Source organism: Xenopus laevis, chromosome 3S (genome assembly GCF_017654675.1).
Source record: "Xenopus laevis strain J_2021 chromosome 3S, Xenopus_laevis_v10.1, whole genome shotgun sequence".
Lineage (NCBI taxonomy): Eukaryota > Metazoa > Chordata > Amphibia > Anura > Pipidae > Xenopus > Xenopus laevis.
The window spans coordinates 46,478,755-46,506,183 of NC_054376.1; the positions used below are offsets into that span (position 1 = coordinate 46,478,755).

The following is a 27,429-nucleotide window of genomic DNA, read 5'->3' on the forward strand; positions in this document are numbered from 1 at the left end:
CCCATTTTAGCATTGCAGTGTTACAACTTAAAGGCACCCAAGAGGAGGATGTGCAGCTCTGACATTAAGATCCAGCATTGGACTTTGTGGGACATTCACTAAAATTCGTAGTTGCGCCAGGCGTAACTTCGCCAAGCGTAGTTTCGCCAACGCTCCGCAAATTCACTAAAATCCGAAGTTGCGCTCAGGGGTAGCGTAAGGTTGCGAAGTTGCGCTAGCGTTGATTCACTAAGCGAAGCGAAGTTACGCTAGCGATGGTTAATTTGCATACGGCACCAAAATTCAAATTTCAATGGAGGAATATGTAGCAGCACTACAAATGCCTGGGAAACCTTCAAAACATCAAATAAAATTTTTATTTTGACCTATACATGTGCCCACTGTATAGTTAAGTTGCCATGAGTCAGGAAATGTAGGGGGGAAGGAGGGGAGCCCCAAAAAATGTTTCGATCTTTTCCAGCCTATCACCCATAATATAGAAAAAACGCCAGCTTTTTTTGGGACTTAGAAAAAAATGTTAACTTTTTTTGAAGAAATCCCTATCTACTCGATTGCGCTTCGCCTGGTCTGAGGTGGAGAAGGAAGTCTAGCGTAAAAGGTAGCGTTCAGAACAATGCACGCGTTAGTGAATTTGCATAGTTACGTCCGTTGCGCAAATTCGCCAGGCGTAAAGGTGCGAAGTTACACTAGCGAAGTTGCACCAGCGTCCGTTAGTGAATTTGCGAAGTAACAAATTCACTATGCTTCGGCGCATAGTGAATTTGCCCAGTTGATTCTAGAAAGTCTGAGTTCAAGTCCCGATGTTCTTTGTGATGAGAAATTTGCAGAAATTTGTTTTTATGTTCTTTCCCAGTTAACTTTATAAAATGAAAGGTGTGATTGGCTGGTATGGATTACTGGTGAAGGGCACAATTTGCTGTTTTGTTGAGTTTCTATTCTAAACATGCCCCAAAAAACCCTAAATATATAAAGAGAATTTTTACTACAGTATATGTTTACATTTTGCTTGGGAATGGAATAAGAGGAACTGCAAAAATGAAAACTGAAGAGTATAATCTTCCCTTGTACCATAACAATGGTGGGCACAAGGAGCTTGCCCATTTGCTATTCCTAACATCAGTGATCCCCAATCAGTGGCTCGCAAGCAACATGTTGCTCACCAACCCCTTGATGTTGCTCCCAGTAGCCTCAAAACAGGTGCTTATTTTTTTGTTTTAACTTCTGGTTTGAAGGAAAATTTTAGTTGCATAGAAACCACGTGTACTCTCAAATGGAGCCCCCTATAGGATTCCAGTCCATATAGGTGCTACTAATAGCCAGTCAGAACTCATATTTGGCACCCCCAGGAACACAAACCCTGAGAAAAAAAAATTGGTGCCCCTGCCTTACATGATGGCACACCAACTCAATGTCATGAACAAATCATTGTGCCCAATTCCAGAGGTCCAAATTTCTACTCTTGACTGTGGTGGGGGCACAAATTAGCGAGCAGTTTACATTATTGCACACAACATTTTTCCCTCCTCTCATAAACGAGTCATTAATGCGATACTCTAATGTCTGTCATGTTGCACTCGATTAAAGTCAACTGCAAATAGGAAGACTTCATGCTAAAGAGCTCCAGAGAACCATGTGTCATAAAGGAAACTCATTACTTCAATATTTCTTACTTTTCCTGGAGGAAGAGAAATGTAATTGCTACTAGCTGGGTGAAATGATCTCTCCAGTGTACAGAAAGATCATATTTTAAACCCTTAACTGGTGAACGGAGGAATCACTCACATTAAGTTAATAGTACTTTTAATATAAATGCATTCTCGGATCTGAACTAAAACTGCAGAACAAGCAATTCTAATCTCCATGGTTTAAGTTACGATGCGTGAACAGGAACAAAGATGGACGATTTTTAGAAAGTTCCTGGTATCAGTGGAGCATAGGTGTCATTGAAAAGTAACTGAAAATGTTCTGATCTTGATAAGGAACTCATATTATCATGCTATGTGCACTGCTCTGTGTTGTGTGTGCACATGGGTGGAAGTCAGCAAAAATCCATGAAACAATGCAGTTTGCACTGAAATACACTATGGGGTTATTTATTAAACTCTGAATGCTAAACCCCCCCCCCCAAAAAAAAAAATCTAATTTTTCTGGATTTATTACACCCAGAGGATGGAAAAAGTCAGAATCCGAAAATCCGGCATCTCAGACCTACCAAGGTTGCATATAAGTCAATGGGAGAAGTCCCGAAGATATCTTGATCTGCGCTGGGTTTCGTATACAATAATCCGAAGTTTTTTTGGTGGAAAATCGGAAAAATTCTTACCATGTTTGTTTTTTTTTTCAAGTTTTTTCCAGCACAGAAAATTTTTGGTAAATTGCATTGATAAAGGGAAAAAAAACGGTGTGGATTTGTTCAGAGTATTTTTCAGAAAATAATGAGATAAATTCGGACTTTGATAAATGGGTCTCCGTGTGTACTGTTAGGCTGATGCCATGCCGGTCAGTGTACAAACAACATGGAGCTGAAGCCTTTTCTCCTCCTGTGCTGTGTGTGCCACTGACCAAGGAAAGTTATACTATACTATGAGACGGTCCTTGCTTCTGTTTCTATTCATAGAAAGAATTTTCAATATTTGTGTATATCTATCTATTTCTCTCTACACACACATACACTGGGGACTCTAAACTATCTTTCAAAACTCTGCAACATATGCAAAGACTAGATAGACAAGAAATCCATGCAAGTGTAACTGCTAGGGACTGAAGAATTAGAACTCTTCCTGTAAAACTCCGCACACACCAGTAACAATGATTTTTTTTTTTTTTATATTACACATTGTAAATTGTTTTGCACGCATGTTTGCAAGTCCTTTAACCTAATTTAACCTGACGTCTCTGCTAGCCAGATGTTTTCTGTTCTCCAAGGATTGCTTACAGTGTTGGAATACTAATCACCAAGGATAAAGCAGAAAGGCTGATTTCATTTTAATGGGAGAAAAAAAACCCTTAAAAATGTGCACTGAATGACTTTCCTGTCTCACCGGGGATAAGCATATTTTCTCATAAGCAATAATTTTGGCAGAACAAGTGCAAAGTCAGTAGTTCTGAGACTTTGCTACAAGCCACAAGATGCCCACTGGGTGTTTCGCTCAACCTTTGTGAGTTATACTTACATTTTTCTCTTCAACTGTGTAGGTCAGCTCATATAACTCAACTCAAGGCAGTGTTCAGTAACAATGCAGCAATGGAAGCAAAGCCGGAGCTAGAGTATCCTATATAGCCATATCCACAGGTTAGGTTTACTTACACACACACAAATGTGGAATTAGTATTGACAGAATGTTGACTTTATTGGGGATATTATTTTAAAACCTTGCAAGGGCAATCTGGACAATGTTATGAAAAGAGCAAGTGTTAAAGGGGCCATTTTAAATATAAGAATGCAAACAATTCTTTTAACAGTACATTTAGTGTTTTTTTTCTGTATGTATGCTAGCGAGAAGCAAAACTATAAACCACATATGTAATGCATTTTTTTCAGACAAGCACATATGGATTTATTTTTCCCATTAAACGTTACCCAGAATCCTTTGATAAACTGGAATATTAATTGTGTGATTACGTGGTAAGGCAACTAAGCATATACAGCCAGTTTACTGCAGCCAGATGAATACGGTCACTTGTTAACCAAGGTCACAAAGCCAATCCGAACAGCAAAAATATAGGTTCACTTTTATTCTTATATTTTATTTTATAATATTTATATATTTATTTCAGTTAAAGCTGGGTGGGGGGAAGAAAGACACTAACAGACAATCTACCAATTACTGTATTCATGAAAATACAGTAATTAAAACATTATTGAAAGTTTTAGAGAATGCAGTAGAAGAGATGTGATTAAGGGATTTCTGCATGTTCCTTAGAATTCAAATGGAGTGTGAAATTCACTTACACCTTAAAGAGGCTCTGCAGAAATACTGAATTGGTCTTTGCATCTCAAGGATCTGTTACTTACCAGGTACCACTGCTGCATAAATTTGGGATCTGTTGGATCTGTATAAATATCTCTCTTTTTCCTTTTTTTTGCCACTTGCTGCTCCAACCAGTGCACCTGATATTGAGAAAGACACAATAATTAAATTATAACTCTATAAACCTTCCACGTGCAAGAAGGTTAAATCTAAAAGCTAATGTAATGCAGTACTAACAGGTACAGTCATCCTTTTACAGGACTTCTAGCTACATTATCACACTAGGAATATTAGTTAACATCTCTAAATCAATAATCTTGAAAAATTAAAGTTTCCATTTTTTTGCTTTAATCACTGTAACCTGAAAAGGTCACATTAAAAAAGCACAATACAGGACAGATAAGAAGTTAGCAAACAACTTTTTTCTAATTTTGGTTCTGTCTTGAACTCATGGACATCACCAGATTCTGGGTTTCCTCCTTTTTAATGCTCTGCCAGGCCTTTACTGCAGCGGCTTTCAGTTGCTGTTTGTTTATGGGCCTTTCTGTCCGAAGTTTAGTCTTCAACAAGTGAAATGCAGCTCAATTGGGTTCAGATCAGGTGATTGACTTGGCCATTCAAGAATATTCCACTTCTTTGCTTTAATAAACTCCTGGGTTGCTTTGGCTGTATGTTTTGGGTCATTGTCCATCTGTATTATGAAATCCCTCCCAATCGATTTGACTGCATTTAGCTGGATTTGATCAGACATTATGTCTCTGAAAACCTCAGAATTCATTCGGCTGCTTCTGTCCTGTGTCACATCATGGATAAACACTAGTGTCCCAGTGCCATTGGCAGCCATGCACGCCCATCCATCACACTGCCTCCGCCATGTTTTATAGATGATGTGGTATGCTTTGGATCATGAGCTGTTCCACACCTTCTCCATACTTTTTTCTTGCCATCATTCTGGTAGAGGTTAATCTTGGTTTCATCTATCCAAAGAATGTTTTTCCAGAACTCTGCTGGCTTTTTTAGATGTTTTAGCAAAGTCTAATCTACCCATTCTATTCTTGATGCTTATGAGTGGCTTGAGCCTTGCAGTGCACCCTCTGTATTTACTTTCATGCAGTCTTCTCTTTATGGTAGACTTTGAAATCATAAGCCTACCTTCTGGAGAGTGTTTTTCACTTGTTTGGCTGTTGTGAAGGGTTTCTCTTCACCATGGAAATGATTCTGCGATCATCCACCACTGCGGTCTTCCAGGTCTTTTTGCGTTGCTGAGTTCACCAGTGCTTTCTTTCTTTCTCAGAATGTACCAAACTGTAGATTTTACCACTTCTAATATTGTAGCAATTTCTTGGATGTTTTTTTTTCTGTTTTTGCAGCTTAAGGATGGCTTGTTTCACCTGCATGGAGAGCTCCTTTGACTGCATGTTTTTTGTTCACAGCAAAATCTTCCACATATAAGCACCCCCCCCCCCAAATCAACTCCATGGTGCTTCATTGATAATGACACAATAAAGGTATTGCCCACACTTGCCCATGAAATAGCCTTTGAGTCAATAGTCTAATTACTTTTGAGCCCCTGAATGAAGGCTTTAGTTCCTCACATTTTTATGCAATCTTTTTGTTCAACCCACTGAATTAAAGCTGAAAGTCTGCAGTTCAACTGCATGAGTGGTTTCATTTAAAATTCATTGTGGTAATGTACAGAACCAAAATTAGAAAAAAAAAGTGGTCTCTGTTCAAATATTTATGGACCTAACTGTTCTGGTGTACCCAAAAAACATAAGGACAATTGCACTTCCTGATGACTGCTTCGATGTAGGGGCTGAAAGGTTGAATAAATCCACCTCAATTTTCACAAGACCTGTGAGTATATATATATATATATATATATACACACACACTTGTATGCTACCAGCTACTTACCTGCTGTCTAAGCTTGTGAAAAATAAATATAAAAAGTAGATGATTGGAGTTATTTCTTAGGGCAACAGATCCACAAATTAATTTCTATTGTGCTAGTTAAGCAAAATAAACTTTGTTACACTGTATACATTTAAATCTTGTTTTCTTCAGTCTTGGAATACACAATTATAGTAAGCAGGTATGAGCCATTTTATGAACCTTGTTAAGGCAATTTTTGCATCATTCCAAAATGTTATTTATGCAGGAATGGGGAACCTGATACTCATGTCCATGCACAGGCTACACAATTATAGATAGTAAGGATGAAAGGGGAAATGCACAAACATCTATAGAAAGTGAAAAACACAAACCGCACCACAGATCCCTTTGTTTACTGTAAACGTTTTTACCCTTATGATTCCAGCAGAGGTCTGACTTCTGTCAGTATTAGGTAATTCACAATATAAAAGAAGACTGAAAAGTACCCCCGCTTGATCAATTAAACTAAAGCAGTCACAATATAGGCTATCTTCTATCAAGCGGGGGTACTTTTCAATCTTCTTTTATATCTATAGAAAGTGAAAATAGTAGTCTGCCCTGCTGCTATGCCTCGGGCATAGAAGGGGCAGGCAATATATGATAGAAAGCTGAGATTTTAAGATAACTTTATAACAAATATGGATGTTTTAATTTAAAAAAATTGCATTGCATGTTTAAATTGGTAAAGGACGGTTATTCTACAACTTTTATGTCTGGGTGGCAGGTCTCCTTAAAGAAGGAAAAATTATCATTTAAAGACGGGGACAAAGTCACAAAAGCTACGTTTTTACAGGGGATTGGGGGCAGGCCAAGGGGTATTTTTAAGGGCATTACAAATTTACCGGCAGCTACATTGCTGGTAAATTTGTAATATCGGCCCCGGCAGGTGTTTTACCGGCTAGGCCGGTAAAATACCGGCCGGGTGACAACACTACTGGTGGCAGACGTGGCGATTGTGGGGAGATTAGTCTCCAAGTGACAAATCTCTTCTTCTGGTGACTAATCTCCCCAAATGCCTTCCCGCCGGCGGGATGGCACTCAGATAGCTTCGGCTTTCCGAAGTCGCCAGAAGTTTCCTCGTGAGGAACTTCGGGCGACTTTGGAAAACAATCGTCAAGTCTGCCACCACCCTTATTATGATCAACAATGGACCTCTAGAGCAATTAGGGGCAATTACTCTAACCTGCACAATGCAAAGTGCCTGCATAGATGCCAACCCAATATGAAGACCCACCATGGCAAAGTTGCCTATTCTTCATCCGAATATGGAAAGCATAAGAGTAATAAGAAATATACATTTACAAGTTCACATTCATTTGCCAATAATAATTGCTTTTTTTATTTAACCAGGAGTCCTTGTTTGAGCAGTAAAGTCTATTTTAAAAGACCTGCTCCTTTAAATACAACGGATGAGACAGAAAAGAACAAGTAGTCAGAATTTAAGGCTTACAGAAATCACTTCAGGCTTTGACAGTCACTTTTTTGTCATTGCCTATGCCTACTTTCTTATGTAATATAGAGTATCTGGGCAAAAAACCCCACACACATAAGGGTGCCTTCAGGGTAATCCAAAAGAACCAAACAAAGCCCAGCTTTCATTGATCGAATTTTAATAAGAAGTATCAAAGTAAAGAGCTGTTGGGAGCCTTTAGATTACGAACACCCAAAAAAGAACTCAAACAAATGAAAGACACAAAGCAATGTGAAAGACTTAAAATTATTTTGTCATCAATGTTTATATTTCTCCATTCTTCTGATGAAAGCTGCCCCCACAGACTTCTGATCATCACACCAGATGCACACTACAGTGCTCTGCAACGTAACAGAGATAAACTTCCACATTTCAGCCACATTTGTAAGGCCATTAAGTCTTCATCAAAAGCACAATGACTTAAGGGTACGTGCGGGTACATTTGTTAACAGGGCGATCCATTCATTTTATGGAGCTTAAATGACATATGAAACACCACTTTCCTTTATCTGAGGCATTATAAATAAAAGGAACTTCACAGAAAGAAAACCACTCGGCTAGTCCAAAAATCCCCCACACAAATTCTATAACAAGCAGAAGTAGGAAATGTAAATTCTGAAGTCCCAGTGTCAGATTAAAGGGCACGCAGTTTGTTTAAGATGTCAAGGCAGTGGAGAAGAAGTAAATGCCCTTTCTTTATTAGGACGATATCGTTTTGTGTCTAATAGGCTATTACTGGGGAATTTCATAAAGAGCAATGTTATTATACTCTCAAACTATCTTTTTAAAGTGTTAATATATGTGCCCTAACCAAAGCACGAATAATCTGAAGACATGAATATGTATTATTAGGAGGTTAACATCCTTACAGCTGCAATCAGTGTAATCTAAAGAAGTTCATTTGCACGGAATACAATTTAAATGTAGCTGGCCATATTGATGTAAAGATTTTTAAAAGATCTTTTCGTTATGGTTAGACCAGGGGTGTCCAAACTACGGCCCGCGGGTAGCAAAAAGCAGAAGAGGAGCCGAAGTCACAGCAGCACGTCGCAGTGATTTTTTAAACATTCTGTCACTCCCCCTCCCTCCCAGAAACCAGGCATGAAAAAAAGCTACACTGCTAAAAAAAAACCCGTTCTATCCTCTGGCTCAACTCCCCCTTCAATAGTTTTACAACTACGGTCTCCGTTACATACCAGCTGCCAGCTCCCCCCTCCCTGCCAGAAACTAAAGGTGGACTCCGACTGTGACTTACATTTCCTGCTGCCGCACATTCATTTCTATGTGATCACTGAGAGACGCGAGTGTTGAATGTGCTGCAGCTTGATCCTGCTTATCAGCGATCACATGTGGCAGGAGGGAAGTAAGTTACAGTTGGAGTCCACCTTTAGTTTCTGGCAGGGAGGGGGAGCTCCAGAGGGAGTGCTTGTGTGCAAAGGAGGAGACAGAGTTTTAAGCTTTTTTTTCATGCCTGTTTCTGAGAGGGAGGGGGAGTTACAGGTGAGTGTCTAACTGAGAAAGAATAAACAATTGAAATAAAAGTTATTATAGACTACAGAGGCTGGATGTGGGGGTGGGTAAGGGCTGTCTATGGGGACAGAAGAAGATCAGTGCAGTAGGGCACTAACATACCATAATGGCTTCACATTTAATTTTGCCTGGATCCAGCAGCTTCATGAATATATACTTAATGGTTCGAATCAAACAATGTCAGGCTGATTGGTCGGCCCCCACACATTTTCATCTCACCAAATCTGGCCCCCGTTGTAAAAAGTTTGGACACCCCTGGGTTAGACCAAGCTCATCTTGAAACAATCGTTTAAATGTACCATTTGTCCATCAACTAAAAAGACCATTTCAAGCAATGTTGTCTAGTTGAAGCCAGGAAAACTTAGGGTAGCTGCCTGCTTGGCCCTGCAAACAATTGGACAATAGATAGATTTAACTGTGGCAGATGAAAATTTTCTAACCTGGCCGATCAGTTTTATGACCAATGTCGGCCGAAAAATCATTAGATGCGCGATCGTTCGATTCCCACTTACCTCACGATAATTTGACGGATTGGTTGGATTGCACTAAAAAGAAGTCGTTCAAAGAAAAATCTTTGTGTCTATGGGGACCTTAAGATGATTTCAGTTTGAAACCCTACACCTCTCATGACAAACCAATGTGCTATTTAGCTTTACGATGCAATGCTCTTGCAAGTCTGCAAAGTGGGATCTGTTTTAGTTTTTTTTGTTCATACTTATGTATTTATGCCTGTATGTATAACTTTATTTATAAAGAGCTTTAACAATACACAGTGCTGAACAATCTTACAATATTTAAAAGTACAAGTAACATAATAAATCTAATCTAAAAAGACTATGAATATTCTCATTCATCTAAGTCATGGTATATTGGATATAAGTAATTCTAAAACAAGTGGACTTTTAAGTAATCATTGAGGACATTTCACTACTCATCCTAGCAGCTTGTTTAGTTCAACCGACTGGTGTGGGAAGTCCTCGGCATATAAACTCTTCCATTAATACAATGGCACATTGTAACTCTTCAGAGAGGTGACAATCAGAAGAGTAGTGAAACATCTTCAATGATTACTCAACAAGTCCAGTTGTTTTAGAGTTACTTATATCAGATATAAAGTACACAGAGCTTAAGCGCCATGTGGTAAAAGACAGTAGGAAGAAGGTCCCTGCCCCATAGAGTTTACAGTCTAAGTGGGTACAAATTGGAGGGCAAAAGTTAAAGCATTGTCTCTTTAGTTATACATATACGTTTATATATATTACATATAGCTGGTATAGTAGTATCACTCCCAAACAAACAAAAATCAATAGCCCAGGTGCATCCAGTGAAATGTATATCCATGTAATAAACATTGGAGCCCACGTGGGACTAAATAAAGTGAATTTATTGGGGATTATCAATGTTTCAGGCTCAGACATTATCTTGACAAAGGTCACTTTGCTGGCAATGAAAACTTGAGATAGTTGTATGTACTTTATTTATATAAAATATATAATTTAAGTGCATTTTAGTGAGTTCCAAACGCAACCCTCTATTGCCATATGAATGACCTTCAAGTGCAAAACAAATTCAGCATGTTGCAGTTAAAGAAGTAGTTCACCTTAACAGAAACGTTTGTGGGGGAATGTAATAAAAAGAGCAAAAACGTTGCACAAATAAGAATAAAAATGTGCATTTCCCACTGTAATAATCGTTCTTAAACGGTTATTGCATTAAACTGTTATTGCATTACTTGAAGGTGCTTGAAGGTGTCAATCTTTTGGAGCAACGATACCTTTTTCAGTAAGAAGTTTTATTACATTCAGTGTGCACTGGCGCAAACTATAAAATTCGCAAACATTCTTCCCGTTGGAAGTGGTCGTTAAACAGTTTCCGGGCTCGCAAAAGCTATAGCCAATTTGTGTGAGGGAAAATTTATTTGCACAAAGCCATAGCTTTTCGCATTGCGAATATTTTTTGGTTACCATTACATCCCTTAAGTTTTAATTTATTTTTTTGAATTATCTGCTTTCTGCTTCTTCCTAGATTTCAAATAGGAGTCACTGAGCCCAGCAGCCACAAAACTACTGCTCTCTGTAAGGTTTTTTTTTTTTTTTTTTTTGTTTATTTCTTTTTATTTGTTATCGTTCTATTCAGGCCTCTTTTATTCATGTGCCATTCCCAAATTCACACCACGGTTTGGTTGCAAGGATAATTTAGACCCTAGCAAGCAGATAGCTGCTGAAATCACAAACTGGAGACCTGCTGAACAAAGAGTTAAATAATTCTAAAACAACACATGAAAAAAAGGTGGAGAGAGTCCAACACGCTCTGCTGTGTCTCGGACAGGGATGGAGTCGACCTTACCCTCTCCCTGTGGAGGAAATATAGGTAAGGAGAAGTCGTGGCTGCTCTACTTTTTCAGGTCACCGCTTTAAGAAAGGAATATCATCATTTAGCTGGGAGTGGAAAATCTGTTAGTAACTTGTTCTAAAAAGGTGCTCATCTGGTGACTGTCAAAGATATCTGTAGTAGATTTATATATAGAAAATAAAAAGACCAAATGCACCCAAATGTATGGATCTTTATAGATGTAACACTACTGTGTAGGCTGAACTTTACAGTAGTCACTTATTTCTTGTATAAAGTAGCAAAAAAAGCCTAGTGTTTCTCAATCTCTCTATACAGTCACATTACTTATAATGATCTCACAGGAAATCTGCTAAAACAGTGATCCCCAACCAGTAGCTCGTGAGCAACATGTTGCTCTCCAACCCATTGGATGTTGCTCTCAGTGTCCTCAAATCAGGTGCTTATTTTTGAATTCCAGGCTTGGAGGCAAGTTTTAATTTCATAAAAACTAAGTATAGTGCCAAGCAGAGCCTCTTGTAGGCTGCCAGTCCACATAGGGGCTATCAAATAGCCAATCACAGCCCTTATTTGGCACCCCAAGGGACTTTTTCATGCTTGTGTTGCTCCCCCAACTCCTTTTACATTTGAATGTGACTCACAGGTAAAAAAAAGGTTGGGGACCCCTGTGCTGGAATCTTCTGCATGGTATGGGAAGCCTACCCACTTGTAACAGCCTATAGTGGGCAACAGACATATGTAGCTTAAAAATAGCAATTTAAGATCTGCAAATAGTTCAGTCTAGTCGTATTATTGCACTCAGCTACCTTAAAATTCAAACTTAAGAAAAATCATATTTTCAAGATTTATGGCAAAAAAAAAAAAAAAAAAGCACTTTGTACTGTTGAGTAGAACAATCTGAATTGCATTTAAAGCATTGAGATCTAGCTGGTGCAGGTGGCCCCTGTGGCCAATACACATAAAACAGCTGCATCCATTTGCTTTTAGCCATATTTCAGTAGTCTTTTCTATGGAGATGTACTGAGAAGCAGAACAAAGGACTGACACTGAGATTCTCCTGATCTACTGGACTACAGACTCTGCTGGATTAGACCTTTTTAGATCTAACTTCTTGTAACAAAACTATAATTATGTTCAATGAATGCCCCCCTACTTCTCTGGTTGTGTAAGTTCAGAGCTAAAAGGGTTATTTTGGTTCCAAGTGTTTTCCCTAACCCTTCTGACAGACCTGTAATCCTGTTTGCAGGCACGTGTTCCCCTTGCTTCTGCCAAGACTATAATCAGTACAGTAAAATCATCTGTTTGTTGGTTGCAAATAATTTATTATATCAATGTTTATATCTAATTTAATTGATCTTAATAAATTCTCAATTTGGCATCATTGTGTGTTCAGACACATTGAACTGATTTTGAGAGTATGCATTTTGGAGCTGTCTGTACACAGGCAGAGGCAGTGCAGATAAAGAAGTAACCAGAGGCAAACAGATCGGTTGTTTCTCGGCCTGCGTATTAACAGGCTACATCTGTATGTACATAAGGACGCAGAGCCTCAAATTCATTAGTTCCTTCCTATCAAAATATTCTGAAGAGGACATTTTGCTTAAATGTTAACTTCTACGCAGGGGTGGAATTAACATTCTTATGGCCATAACATCATTCTTATGACCATTTTCGTTTACTTGTTCCGTTACTGCTTCTATGATATGAAAGTGCATGCAGTAACACTGCCAAAATGCCCCATGTACCTGAAATACTAGCTTTGTACATGAGTTGAGACCCCTCATTTTTGCACTAAGAAGACATAACCAAATGAGAACGAAACAGAAAAAAAATTATTCTAGTTTCTAAGTTACTAATGGATTTATTTGTTCTGTACAGGGGTATGTACTAAATGATGCAAAGTTTGCCATGCGTCTAGTCACCTATAGCAACCAAATCGCAGGTATTATGTACTGGGCACCTTTTATTGGTTGCTATGAGCTACAGCACCATGGAAATCTGGTGTTCATGTTGACAAAACAAAAGACAATGAAAATGACTGGATAAGCGATTACAAAAACATAGGCTATATACACAAAATAAATAAATTTTCAATTGAGAATATGTACAATGGACAGAAATTGAGTGCTGGAGGCTGAACACTTAAGATAAAATATAAGCACTTGTCAAGCCAAGATACTTAGTATCAACAGCAAAAGAAAATTGTCAGCTTTAATCAGGAGCATTACATATGACAGCTATGCTGCCTTGAAGAGAAGGGAGAGCGAGGTGAAAAATAGGAACAAAAAAAATGAATGAGGAGCCCTCAGCACAGGTCAGTGAGCACAAATTGGCAGCTAAATGGAAAAGATCTTACAGTACAAGTTATCTACACATAAACAAAGACAGATGCCGGGAGAAATCCACTTGATGAGTCTGTGTATGCTCACAAATGCCAACACAGAAGGAAGACAAGGAAGGCAGGAGTGCCAGCGAGGGGAAGTTCTCAGAACAAATACATGAAGAGAATAAACAGAATCAGACTGCAGCTAACCTGTCGCATGGTCACATTCAGCTCAGTGCCACACAGAGATTAGGAAGACTCTTTTGCATGGGAATAAACTATACTTTCCATGGCACAAATATAGATTTCCTTGTGAACTATCCTTTTATAGGTCTGTGTATGGTCTATTTCGTGGATAATTAAAAGGTATAGTCACTTTCAAAACAAACACTTTTTTCAGTTCAAGTTTTTTGACCATTTTTATAAAATGAAAGTTAAAATTCAATGTTTCTGTCTCTGGTGTTTTAGTCTGGCAGCTCAGTAATCCAGGTGCAGACTCTGCTGTTACATAGTTAGACTGGGTTGAAAAAAAGACCAAAGCCCATCAAGTTCAACCCCTTGAAATGAATCCCAGCATCCATGCATACACACACAGGCCCCTCCATACACTCACATTAACTATATATACCCATACATTAGTTATAGATTTTAGTATCATAATAGCCTTGGATATTATGCTTGTCCAAGAAATTATCCAAGTCACTCAAAGGCATCACAACATTATCCGGCAGTGCATTCCACAACCTCACTGTAAAGAACCACCTACGCAATTTCCAATGAAAAGTTATTTTCCTCTAAGGTGATCCTCTTTATGGGTAAAAAGGTCCCCTGCTATTTGTCTATAATGTCCTCTAATGTACTTGTAAAGTGTAATCATGTTCCCTCGCGAGCGCCTTTTTTCCAGAGAAAACAACCCTAACCTTGACAGTTTACCCTCTGGTGGAGTCCAAAACTGCACTGCATACTCCAGATAAGGCCTTACCAGGAATTTATAAAGAGGCAAAATTATGTTTTCATCCCTTGAGTTAATGCAAGACAGAACTTTATTTGTTTTAATGGCTACAGAAAGACACTGCCCAGAATTAGACAACTGGGATCCTTCTCAGTTATGGAAACTCCCAACACACTGCCATTTAGTGTATAACTTGCATTTATATTATTTCTGCCAAAGTGCATAATCTTGCATTTATCAACATTGAACCTCATTTTCCAGTTTGCTGACCAGTTTTCCAATTTAGTTAAATCCACAGGTGGACACTGTACTTTTAGGTGCCGATACAGGAAGCCACTAAGTTCAGAGGATCTTAGAGGAACAGTAACATCAAAAAATGCAAGTCTTCTAAAGGACTGAAAATATAATGTGCTGCACTGGTAAAACTGGTGTATTTAGCTCAGAAACTCTACAAAAGTTTATATTAACAAGTTGCTGTGAAGCCATGGGGGCAGCTATTCAAAGCTGAAAAAGGAGAGAAGGCACAGATCTATAGTATACAATGGGATTATTCAGAACTTATCGGTTATCTACTGTGTATCCTGTGCTTGAATGGCTGCCCCCATGGCTACACAGCAGCTTGTTTATATAAACTATAGTTGTGTTTCTGAAGCAAACACACCAGTTTTACCAATGCAGGGCAACACAAACTTTTATTGTAATTCCTTTAAAAACACGTAATTTTTCTGACATTCCTTTAAAGGTATTCATTGAAATAAAAATATTATATGATACATGTGATAAGCTGAAACATGATACAACTAATCTAAGCAAACACCATTTACCAGAGGATTTTATGCAATAGTTTGAAGTGAACTTACCTGAGGCTCTCTCTTTAACAAGACTTGTCTAGTTCTCTTGGGGGTCAATGATCTTTTCATCACAGCTCGGTGAGAGAAATGATAATGGTCTTCGAAAATCTGAAGAGATATAGACAGGAACATTAACAATGTTGCACACAAAGTATTTTTTACTTTTAGCAAAGGAAAGTTAAACGCTAAAGGCCATCATACATCTTTGTTTAAAACAAGATCAATGAATAGTATGAATAGTACCGAGAAATTAATAGTAAAAATATATCCTGCCTATTATCTAAAAACAATCCACATTTTCCAATTTCTTAATATAAACAAAATAAGGCATGCTATTGTTTTTTCCTTTACTATATCTCCCTCTCGTGCGCTACAATCATGAAGGTTTGTTTAAATAGACAAAAGCACTGTATAAACAAACCCCCTCCTTTCCCAAAGCTACAGTGTGTTAAGCTGGCCATAGACGCAACGATCCGATCGTACGAATCGTGGATTCGTACGATTTTCGGACCGTGTGTGGAGAGTCCCGACATTTTTCGTCCGGTGGACCGGTCGATCGGACAGGTTAGAAAATTTCTGTCACCTGCCGATATCTCTGCGTGTATTGCCGATTGTACGATTTTCAGTGTGAGACTGTCACTAGATTCTGTCGGACATAACTATCGTACGATTGCTGTCAGAGGTAGAACATTGGCTGATCTGTTTTTTTGTACTTTATTTGATCTGAATGGTAAGACTTTGATCTGAATGGTTAGTGGCAGGTCGGGTGATGGGAAAGTCCGATCGTACGTTGATTCATACAATTGGATCTTTGCGTCTATGGCCAGCTTAAGGCTGTGAGATAAGGAGGAGTCTATTAAACAGAGAGCATATCTGTGGGCTGGTAATTTGAAAAACTAGAAATGACAAAAAGATAGGTTTCAGGATATACAGAACCATGCATCTCCATCTCCCATCCTATAACACTGGTAAATGCCTGGAACAGCACCATGCCAGTACAATCATGGGTCAGGCCCTGCCCTTAAAATCTAAGAAAAGAAGGGCCATTGAGAGTCATGATGAAATTAAATTTGAAGCACGACACTCTGTGCTAAAATCACATTTCAGAGGACTGTTGAGGACATGAGGGGGGAAAAAGTTGAAGAATAATAACAAAACAATATGATGGTGGCCTGCAGGATGAAGGCCTTCCCAGGAGTTGAATGATCACCCAGGACAAGTGTAACCCATTACAAGCACAGTCATTTTAAGGATAAGAGTACATGTCTGTGGAAGGTTCCTAAATAAAAGCCACTGTGGCTCTTATATTCGCAATGACTTTTCTGACCTTGCAATGATCACAAAAATAGAATAGAGTGTGACGTGACCATTTGAGTCATTTCTCCTTCGCTGGTTCAAAGAGCAAGCTGACAAATAAACAAAAGGGCCATCTCTCCTGTGCAGCAGCAGTTGGGAAAGTGCTAAGGGAGCAATAATATTGAAAGCAAAACACTGCCTGTTAGGATAAGGCCACACTAGGCGATAGCGCCGCGATTTGACTCGCGGCAACTTTTCGCCGCGACTTTTAAGCCACAATCGCTGGGGAAACTTTTGCGCTGGCGTCTATGGGGAATCGCGAAAAATCGCCAGCGTAAAAACACACACGGCGATCTTTTCTCTACTGTCGCTCGAAATTGCCTCGCTAGGCGATTTCGAGCGACAATAGAAAAAAGATCGCCGCGTGTGTTTTTACGCTGGCGATTTTTCGCGATTCCCCATAGACGCCAGCGCAAAAGTTTCCCCAGCGATTGCGGCTTAAAGGAAACCTGTCACTTTTTTACTTATAGTAGAACTGTAAATAAAGAGTTAATAGTAATCACATAGCTTCTCTTTTTTTTAAATACATGTAACTAATAGAGAGGTTTAAAAGTGTGCACGAGACTCCACAAGCCCCGACTTTGTGAAAGTCGGTGTGCAAAGCCTCATGGGAAAAATATGCTGACTCAAAATCTCGCGAGATTTCACCTCAGTGTCAATGCTTGAAGCGAGGAAGAAGTATCTGCACGCCTCTTAAAGCCTCTGGCCAGCCTGCCACCAAACCTGCACGGAGTGAGGGGTAAAAAGATCTTACTATCAATGGTTTTGTCAATCTTGCGGCGTCATTGCTGCTAAGACTGGGAGATAGAGGAGGAGAGAGATTTACAGCACGCTGGGCTTCTGCTTCACAGTCACTCATCAAGCAGCTGCATGTTCCTCCTCCTCCCTCCCTCCCTCGATCAGTCAGGCAAAGGCGATTGGCCAGCAGACGGGTTGGGAGGTGTCAGTTCCCATGCTGTTACACGAAGCTCCTAGGAGAGGTAGAGGGGAGGTAGGGGTGTCTGTGTCTCTGTGTGTTTGTGTCTCTGTGTGTCTCTCTGTGTGTCTCTCTGTGTGTTTGTGTCTGTGTGTGTCTCTGTGTTTGTGTGTGTTTGTGTCTGTGTGTGTCTCTGTGTTTGTGTGTGTTTGTGTCTGTGTGTGTCTGTGTGTTTGTGTGTGTTTGTGTCTGTGTGTGTCTCTGTGTTTGTGTGTCTGTGTCTGTGTGTGTCTCTGTGTTTGTGTGTGTGTTTGTGTCTGTGTCTGTGTGTCTGTGTCTGTGTGTCTGTGTCTGTGTGTCTGTGTCTGTGTGTCTGTGTCTGTGTGTCTGTGTCTGTGTGTCTGTGTCTGTGTGTCTGTGTCTGTGTGTCTGTGTCTGTGTGTCTCTCTGTGTGTCTCTCTGTGTGTCTCTCTGTGTGTCTCTCTGTGTGTCTCTCTGTGTGTCTCTCTGTGTGTCTCTCTGTGTGTCTCTCTGTGTGTCTCTCTGTGTGTCTCTCTGTGTGTCTCTCTGTGTGTCTCTCTGTGTGTCTCTCTGTGTGTCTCTCTGTGTGTCTCTCTGTGTGTCTCTCTGTGTGTCTCTCTGTGTGTCTCTCTGTGTGTCTCTCTGTGTGTCTCTCTGTGTGTCTCTCTGTGTGTCTCTCTGTGTGTCTCTCTGTGTGTCTCTCTGTGTGTCTCTCTGTGTGTCTCTCTGTGTGTCTCTCTGTGTGTCTTTTTGTGTGTTTGTGTCTGTGTGTGTCTCTGTGTTTGTGTGTGTTTCTCTTTGTGTCTCTTTGTGTGTCTCTCTGTGTCTCTCTGTGTATCTTTTTGTGTGTTTGTGTCTGTGTGTGTCTCTGTGTTTGTGTGTGTTTCTCTGTGTGTCTCTTTGTGTGTCTCTTTGTGTGTCTCTCTGTGTGTCTCTCTGTGTGTGTGTCTCTCTGTGTGTCTCTCTGTGTGTCTCTTTGTGTGTCTCTCTGTGTGTCTCTTTGTGTGTCTCTCTGTGTGTCTCTTTGTGTGTCTCTCTGTGTGTCTCTCTGTGTGTCTCTCTGTGTGTCTTTTTGTGTGTTTGTGTCTGTCTCTTTGTATGTCTCTCTGTGTGTCTCTCTGTGTGTCTCTTTGTGTGTTTGTGTCTGTGTGTGTCTCTGTGTTTGTGTGTCTGTGTGTCTCTCTGTGTGTCTTTTTGTGTGTGTTTGTGTCTGTGTGTCTCTCTGTGTGTCTTTGTGTGTGTGTGTGTCTCTGTGTTTGTGTGTCTCTCTGTGTTTGTGTCTGTGTGTCTCTGTGTGTGTGTATGTGTCTCTGTGTTTGAGTGTCTGTGTGTGTGTGTTTCTCTGTGTCTTTGTGTGTTGTGTCTCTGTGTGTGTGTTTGTCTCTGTGTCTCTCTGTGTTTGTGTGTCTCTTTGTGTGTTTGTCTGTGTGTGTTTGAGCATGGGATGGGGCTGATTTAATGTTTTTTTTTACAGTTCTGTAAAGTGTTCTAATTTATTTCTGCCAAATTTTATTTAAAAACAATTCTGTCATTTTTTTTTAATTAAAACTTTGCTCAGCGATAATCCACCTGGACGTAGTGTGGCGCCATCTGTGTCCTCAAAGGGATCAGGAGGTACAAAGTGGGGTGCCCTTGGGGTCATATCTGCATCACTACACAGCGGACCGCAGCTTGAGTTGTATTGCTATAAATGGCGCTGTATCATCACCGAGACTTGCTGCTGTGCATGGTCACACTCCACCGGTGGTTATAGAAACCGTATAGGTAGGACCCCTATACGGTTTCTATAACCACCGGTGGAGTGTGACCATGCACAGCATCAAGTCTCGGTGATGATACCGCTAATCACAGCGTACATTATTCAAGAAAACGTGTTGCTATGTACAGAATCCTTGGCAACCGCTAACCTGTGCCACAGAATACAGCGCCATTTATAGCAATACAACTCAAGCTGCGGTTCTGCTGTGTAGTGATGCAGATATGACCCCAAGGGCACCCCACTTTGTACCTCCTGATCCCTTTGAGGACACAGATGGCGCCACACTACGTCCAGGTGGATTATCGCTGACAAACGTATGGATAAAGCAAAGCAACCTGCCTAGCCACCAGAGTAGATCTGGGGTACCCGATTGAGGGGTCCTACCTATACGGTTTCTATAACCACCAGTGGAGTGTGACCATGCACAGCAGCAAGTCTCGGTGATGATACCGCTGATCACAGCGTACGTACGTTTTATCTATATACTGTGGATAACTTGGGGTCACTGTGTCTATATCCCTACAATGGATTGATTGGTGTAGGAGGTGGGTTGCTATGCACGGACTGCATGGCAACCGCACACTACTTCTGACGGTTATTAAGCTGCTTACAGCCGCATGACGCGTCTAGCGGCTTAGCTAAAACGTGGAGAGTGCTATGACCCTAGATGCACCCCTGTATGACCCCCTGTGACCCCACTCAACCTCTAAGTGAACACTGTGATGGTTACGCTGCATTCCCGACCACGAAGACTTACACAAGCATGCGGCCACCAGGAGAATGTGTTACACCTGCCCCACAGGCCTCGGGTGAGACTACACACCGATGAGCAATACAACCATCGGCAATGAGAGACTTAGCGCAACAACGGGCGCAGCCGACCTAACTTGACGGACGACCTTTGGAACCGCTATTGCGGTCACACACTACACCGAACATGAAGCGGCAGGAGGGACATTACTCAAACTGACTGGTAATCTTTATTCCTCATCTGACACCGCTGCCTTAATGACTTTTCCCTACTTGGACTTTTGTCATATGCCTGTAGTGCTGAGGCTTACATCCGGAGCTGCTACTACAATGTATTTGTGTTATTGAAACTTTAGATATACTGCTAAACATTGTTACACACTTGTTACTTATGTTACGCTGTTGTTGCTAATACCGTCTTGAGTCTATTTAGCTTTCATATTTGTATAAGTCACGTTCTTGTTTTATTTTGCTTTTGTATATACCCACTTTCTAATGGAAAATCCCCAATTTTCGTCACTGTGACGTCACACTACACTGTTTCCTGCCACATTTGGGTTTAAATGTTTGGTGTGAGACTGCAAATTCACTTTGAGAAAGGCTTGAGTGCAAGCCGAAACGTTAGTCGTTTTTTTGTTTGAAATAAACACTTTTTGACCTTGCGAGTTCTATCATCTTTCTCTCTCTCTCTATATAATATATATATATATATATATATATATATATATATATATATATATATATATATATATATATATATATATATATATATATATATATATATATATATATATATATATATATATATATATAATAGAAACTATAGTTCATACAGTATATTGCATATCTAGCAGAAACTATCATTTCTAGGTAACTTATGAGGTTAGAGACTTTCTTTCCTCCTTCTCCTTAGTCACATTTTAATCACACTATCTCTCTCTCTTTCTCTTTATCTCTCTATCTAACTCGCTCTCTATCGCTCTATCTATATCTCTATGTATCTATCGATCGCTCTATCTCTCTATCTATCTATCTATCTATCTACCTCTCTATCATCTATCTATCTCTCTATCATCTATCTATCTCTCTATCATCTATTTATCTCTCTATCTCTCTATCTATTTATCTCTCTATCTATGTCTATCTATCTCTCTATCTATCATATGTATGTCTTTAGGAAGACACAGTGCCTCAGTTGCTTGCCATAGCCCTACATTTTGCTATCACAGAGTATACTCTATGACTAGACATGCATGAGATTTGGCAGTTTGGCTCAGCCCACACAAAAAACACAAAGGGGTCCTGTTTCAAGATGGCAGCGCCTATGAAACACTTTTTACATATAGGATATTTTCTAATCTGTTTAGGATATAGACAAAAACAGCTGACTAAAGGATTTAACTAAGGAGGGAAAGCTATATATTACTCATGTCTCAAGGTGACAGGTCCTCTTTAAAAGTCACGGCGAAAAGTCGCCGCGAGTCAAATCGCGGCGCTATCGCCTAGTGTGGCCTTAGCCTTAGTGTGTTTTTCTCTTTCCCTAATATGTGTCTGCATACAAATGTAAGCCTGAACATCATTAAAAAGTTCAAGCTAATTACTGCTTAAGATATTCCACTGAGAATATATCCCCCTTTTAGTCTGATTAATCCTGTTGAATATGATACTAGCTGCACTTCTTGGTTTCTGTGACATATGGGTACCATGAACAGCAGAGAAATAGAAGGAAATAGAAACAGAAGAGCTTGCCATCTTTGCGGGTCAGTAACAAGTATATAGAGGATCTTGTCAATAGTAGCTTGAGGTTACAGCTGGTTAAAGTCAATCGAGTACATAACAAAGCAACACAGTTTTTTCTATAAATGATATAACCACAAAAGTGTAGCCATTTATAAGCAAGGTTTATCTACTCTGTCAGGACACATGCATGATGTCCCAAGTATATACGCTTCATGCATTACAATACAGTACAGACTGAAGGAGTGCCTATTCTATGTATCCGATTTCCTCATTCATAGTTTATAATGCTCATTAAACCAGGGTTATGAACTTACAATGTAAATTTTCAAAACTTAATAGCTGCAGCTCAAGGTTTTTTTTATGCCCTCTATCAAAAGAACAGAAGGCTACTTCTTAGCATAAAAAGAAAATGAATAATCTGGCCTGTAGGTGTCCTACTTTATGCCATATAACAAAATAAGGCCATTAAAGGAATATTTAAGCACAGATCTATTAAAGACAGAATACATCACATTCTCAATACTACAGCATGGATCCAGTTCATCATTATAATATACATTTTTCTCTTCAGGTGGAAAAAAAAGAAAATTAGGGCTCAGGAAACACTGGGCAAATAAAAAAAACTCACCAAGATATATTATTCTATACTTGCAGCAACATATAAAAGAAGCAGAGTTTTCAGCTGATCAAAGCGTAGCATACATAAATGTGTGCGCTACCAAACATACATCATGTCCTCCAGTAGCTACACTGAATAGTATTCAGTGCAAAGAAGACAATAGGAAGATGTGACATTCAGATGCTCATATTTCTATTCATTTTAATCAGCACTGCTCTTACAATCTGGAGGACGTAACCCCTTTCAAGCTGTCACGCACAAGGTACAAGAACTGGATGGCTCTAGAATAATGAAAATTCCTACAAAAAGGTAGAAATCCGTTATGGCTTCCAAGTCAGTTAAAATGATTAAGAAACGGACATACAATGTGTCTTTGAGTTTAACAATGTAAACCAAATAGAAAAGATAATACACAATTACTGTTCATCATTATTGGGGAATCAGCATTATTGAGTGCCTTTCTGTATTAGTTAAGTACAGATTCTATTCTGTTCAGCTTGAGCAACTTTGCTTTCTTAGGGCTCTTACACACGGCCGTTCCGACCTGCGCTCCCCTGCGTTCCGTTTTTTGGCGTTCAGCCGCAGGGGAGCGCAGGAATAGACGCAAGTCATTATTTCAAATGGGGCTGTACTCACTCAGGCGCGTGTAGGCGCCGAACGCAGGAAAAATGCAGCATGTTGCGTCTGAACCTGCGTTCGGCGCCTACACGCGCCTGAGTGAGTACAGCCCCATTTCAAATAATGACTTGCGTCTATTCCTGCGCTCTCCTGCGGCTGAACGCCAAAAAATGGAACGCAGGGGAGCGCAGGTCGGAACGGCCGTGTGTAAGAGCCCTTAAAGTGGAAGTAAACACAAAAATAACCAATAAACATAATCAATGCTAATTTCATCCTCGCAAACTTCCAATATACATTAGACAATTTCAATGATACCGACAGCAATATTTGTCTGTCCTTAGCCATTTCATGCACTGCAAATCCTAACCAGATATACCAATGAGATAATATAGCAATACATAATAGTCCACCTTTTCTCCAGGCAAGTCTCCGGCCCCCACAGACAACGGATCTCCTTTGCACTTCTGTCAAGGCAGTTACACAGAGGCAGATCAAGTTTGCTCTACCCCTGTAAACTGCAATGATGGAAGGACATGCAAAAATGATCACTTGTTAAATCCAATTTTGCATGTTGGAAATACATTTCATAGGATCCTTGTATTAATTAAGCAAACAGGGCAGGTTAATAGAAATTAAAACTGGGAAAAGATTGAGGGGGTGGGTATTAATGTGCTCTCATCTATGTTAGGCCCCAACCACTTGAGTCCCATTTGCTTGTTTTACCTTTTAGGTCACTCCAGTGGGAGCAAACAAAATAATGAAAATAAAAAACTTGCCAAGAGATTTTATTATTACTAAATGCTCAAGGTTGCTGAAGCAGCTCCTGGTTATGAAAGTAGAGCAGAGACCTGTCAGGAAACTTGTCCCTCTTGTGACTGGTGATACGTCTATTTGAGTCTTAGCAGGTCACAGAGGAAAAGTAACCTGCTGTTTACTGGAGAATTATAGGTAACTGTACTAGATAGTGTCCTCTGTGGCTGACTGAAATTTACATTTAATGACAGCCACTCACAAGGGAGTCTTTCAAGTCTCCTGGCAGGTTCATGCTCGTCTGTTCTGGATACTTTTTATTTATGGCTACTTGCACACTCAGAACTGTACTATTCTCTGGCAGGACATATGGGGATTAATACAAGAGCAGAAGTGATGAGCGGGCAGACCCAATACCCGCTGGGTTTACCACCTCTCGCTCCGCCCCTTTTGTGACATCATTGGTTGGGCAGGTTGGCGCGGTTCTACAAAAGAGACCCGGAAGTCGGATTGGGTGGGAGGGAGGGTGTGGGTCGCGAAAAGCCTGACCCGCACATCACTAAAGAGCAGACATTAAGTACTATAAACACGTCATTCAAAATTATGTGTCAAGGGCTAAAAGGGAAACTGCCATAGTAGAAATTCAAGTATGGTGTACCTGTGCTATTATTGGTACTTGCTCTTATTGGTACCATAGCATTGTTTAAACTAACCTTCATTGCATGAAATATCCAATTTAACCTATTGCAGATACTGTAATTTGGTGACAATAAATCACTGATGGACACAACTGTCCAGCTGTCCAACACCCATAAGTGCCAGGTACTGATGTGTAGGCCAGGTCGAAATCTGGGGGACACAGGGGTTCACGACCACTTCCACACACTTTTTGCAGCTCGCGGGTGGGTTTGTGTTGATCGCTTCTTCTACTCTCCCCGTACACGACATTACACTGCCGACTTTTGGCTCTGGCAGCCTCCATTGATGCACATGTACCCCACCACATGGGGATGGCCAGTCGGGCATGGATCCAGGCCCGGGCCTAGGGCGCCAGGATTTTAAACCCCACGTGTGACAATCTCCATTGCTCCAGTCCCGATGATGAAAATTTGAGCGAATAAAAGGGAGGAGACGGGGGCAACGAAGACAGCAGGCCTAGGGACGTCCAGTATGTAAATCTGGCCCTGCATGGATCTATAAATGTAGGCGCAAGCCAAGTTATTGTCAGGTGTGAGTCCATTTTTTGTCAGAAGATAAAGAAGCAGGGCTGACCGGCACTCAAACGGATCCACAAGACCAGAGATATTCAGTTAAAAGATAAATTTATTAGTAGAAAAATTAAGTTATAGCTTCATCTCCATCCACCCTACGCGTTTCACACCCTTCCGGGTGCTTAATCATGGGCCCATGATTAAGCACCCTGAAGGGTGTGAAACGCGACTAATCTCCCCAAATGGCCTCCCCTGCCTTCCCGCCGGCTACGATGAAAATCGCCAGTGGTATGGCACTCTAGCGCTTCGTTTTCTGAGGAGGCAGTTCGGAGAGATTAGTCTCCCTGAAGAAGTGGAGATTTGTCGCCTGGCGACTAAGAGGCGATAAACTGGATTTATGTCCAAATGGACTGTGGGTTGCCAACTTTATGCTTGCTTGGTTGCTGAATCCCATTATTGAGGCATTGTACTATTGATGCCAGAACTATTCAAGACTTTTTACTAAAAGTTTTCATTTTATGTTAACTAAGGAGCAATCTAATATATAATGCTTTTTGTTTTATATGCTCTATTCAAAAGAGTGATCTGTTTGCACACAAGCATTATTTGTTGATCCAATTCCAGAGCTGGAAAGGATAATACTTAAACTATGGAGGGGAAGATTAGGCAGCTGCAGAGAACTGTGCTCTGATAAGGAGCAATGAGGGAAGGTGGCAAGCAGTTTAGCTTGCCAGGAGGGAATGTGGAGAGGTATATAGAGCTAAGAGAATGGATGTGCTTAATATTGCGATCGCTCTAAACCAGGCTGCTTTCCTTTTCCATCCGCTTAATGCAACCCAGCAACAAGAACCCACAATATATCACACATTACTGAAGAGTCATCCATGGTTTGCTCCAAATTTTTATCTTCCTCGCAGGAGTTAGACAATAAATCCTACAACTCTACATATGAAACACAAATCATTTCCTAGATTAAAATACCAGTCTAGGCAAATTTAAAAGCAGTGAATAGGTCTTGAGGGAAATTCTCCCAGCTTGGAGTTATGATCTCACTTCTCTCTAGTATGTAAACACTACCAGGGAAATTAAGAAATGCAAAGTGGCAGATAGGAGCAAATGTTTTAAAGAGATAACTACTCTTTAGGGTTGGGGCAGACTAATCGCCTCTTCTGTGTGGCAACAATCTCCCCGAACTGCCTTCCGTCTGCTTGAATGAAGAATCGTCTGCGCTAATGCACTCGCGTCGCTTCGATTTCCGAAGTTGTCTCATGAGGAAACTTCGGAAAATCGAGTGGATTAGCGCAGGCGATTCTTCATTCAAGCAGACAGAAGACAGTTCGGGGAGATTGTTGCCATGCAGAAGAGGCGATTAGTCGTCAGGCGACTAAATCTCCCCGAATCTGCCCCAACCCTAAGGGTCAGGGCACACAGGCAGATTCAGAGAGATTAGTCGCCCGGGGACAAATCTATTCTTCGGGGCGAAAAAACTCCCCGCACTGCATTTGCATATGCAAATTAGGGGTGGGAAGGGGAAAAACATTTTTTACTTCCTTGTTTTGTGACAAAAAAATTAAGATTTCCCACCCTAATTTGCATATGCAAATTAGGGTTCGGTTCGACTGAATCTGCATCCTGCTGAAAAAGGCAGAATCCCGAACCGAATCCTGGATTCGGTGTATCCCTAGTAATTACAAATGCTTATTCAAGTAGGCATTAGTCTCTTGGTCTTGTATAATACATATATCAATGAACATGATGAAATGGTCAGTCTGCCAGGAAAACAACAGGTTAAAACAAAAAAGCTCCAGAAGCAGGAATATGATATTTTAACTGCTTTTAAGAATATAGCTACTTCAAATAAATTTCATCCAATGCACGTGCAGAAAGGTTTATGTAAAAAAAGAATGAAGTCACCATTACCAGATGCCGAGTCCCAACTCCATTTCAATGTCAAGCACTATGAAATATCCAACCACTTCCCCTATCCCAGCATATCTCCCAGCTGTGCCTGCTAACTTTCAATCACACTGCACTCCCACCAAGATTGCAAACTTACATTGCTAGAACTGAAGGCTAAAAAGTTATTAGCTGCAGAAAATAGGAAGCCTAACATAAGCAGATGTGCATCTTTTCCCAATCGTATTCAGAATCAGTCACACGGCTTTAAGCATCAGGCTCTTGCACTGGAAGATGTAAATACATTCAAAGTCCACCAGTAATAAGGAGCAAACGTACTTATATCATTTTATAGTGTACGGACATATTTCCAGCATTTTGGAATTATCAGGCACCCTCTATTTAGTGCTA

At 40.3% G+C, this 27,429-nt stretch overlaps 1 protein-coding gene across 1 annotated transcript in view; it reads right to left on the reverse strand.

Moving 5' to 3' along the window:
• The window catches only part of furin.S (furin, paired basic amino acid cleaving enzyme S homeolog), a 107,214-nt gene that overhangs the window by 30,087 nt on the left and 49,698 nt on the right, over nt 1-27,429 (reverse strand). The window contains 2 exon segments of the mRNA NM_001087807.1: nt 4,016-4,111; nt 15,392-15,490. Of these exon segments, the coding sequence (NP_001081276.1) occupies nt 4,016-4,111; nt 15,392-15,490 (195 nt within the window).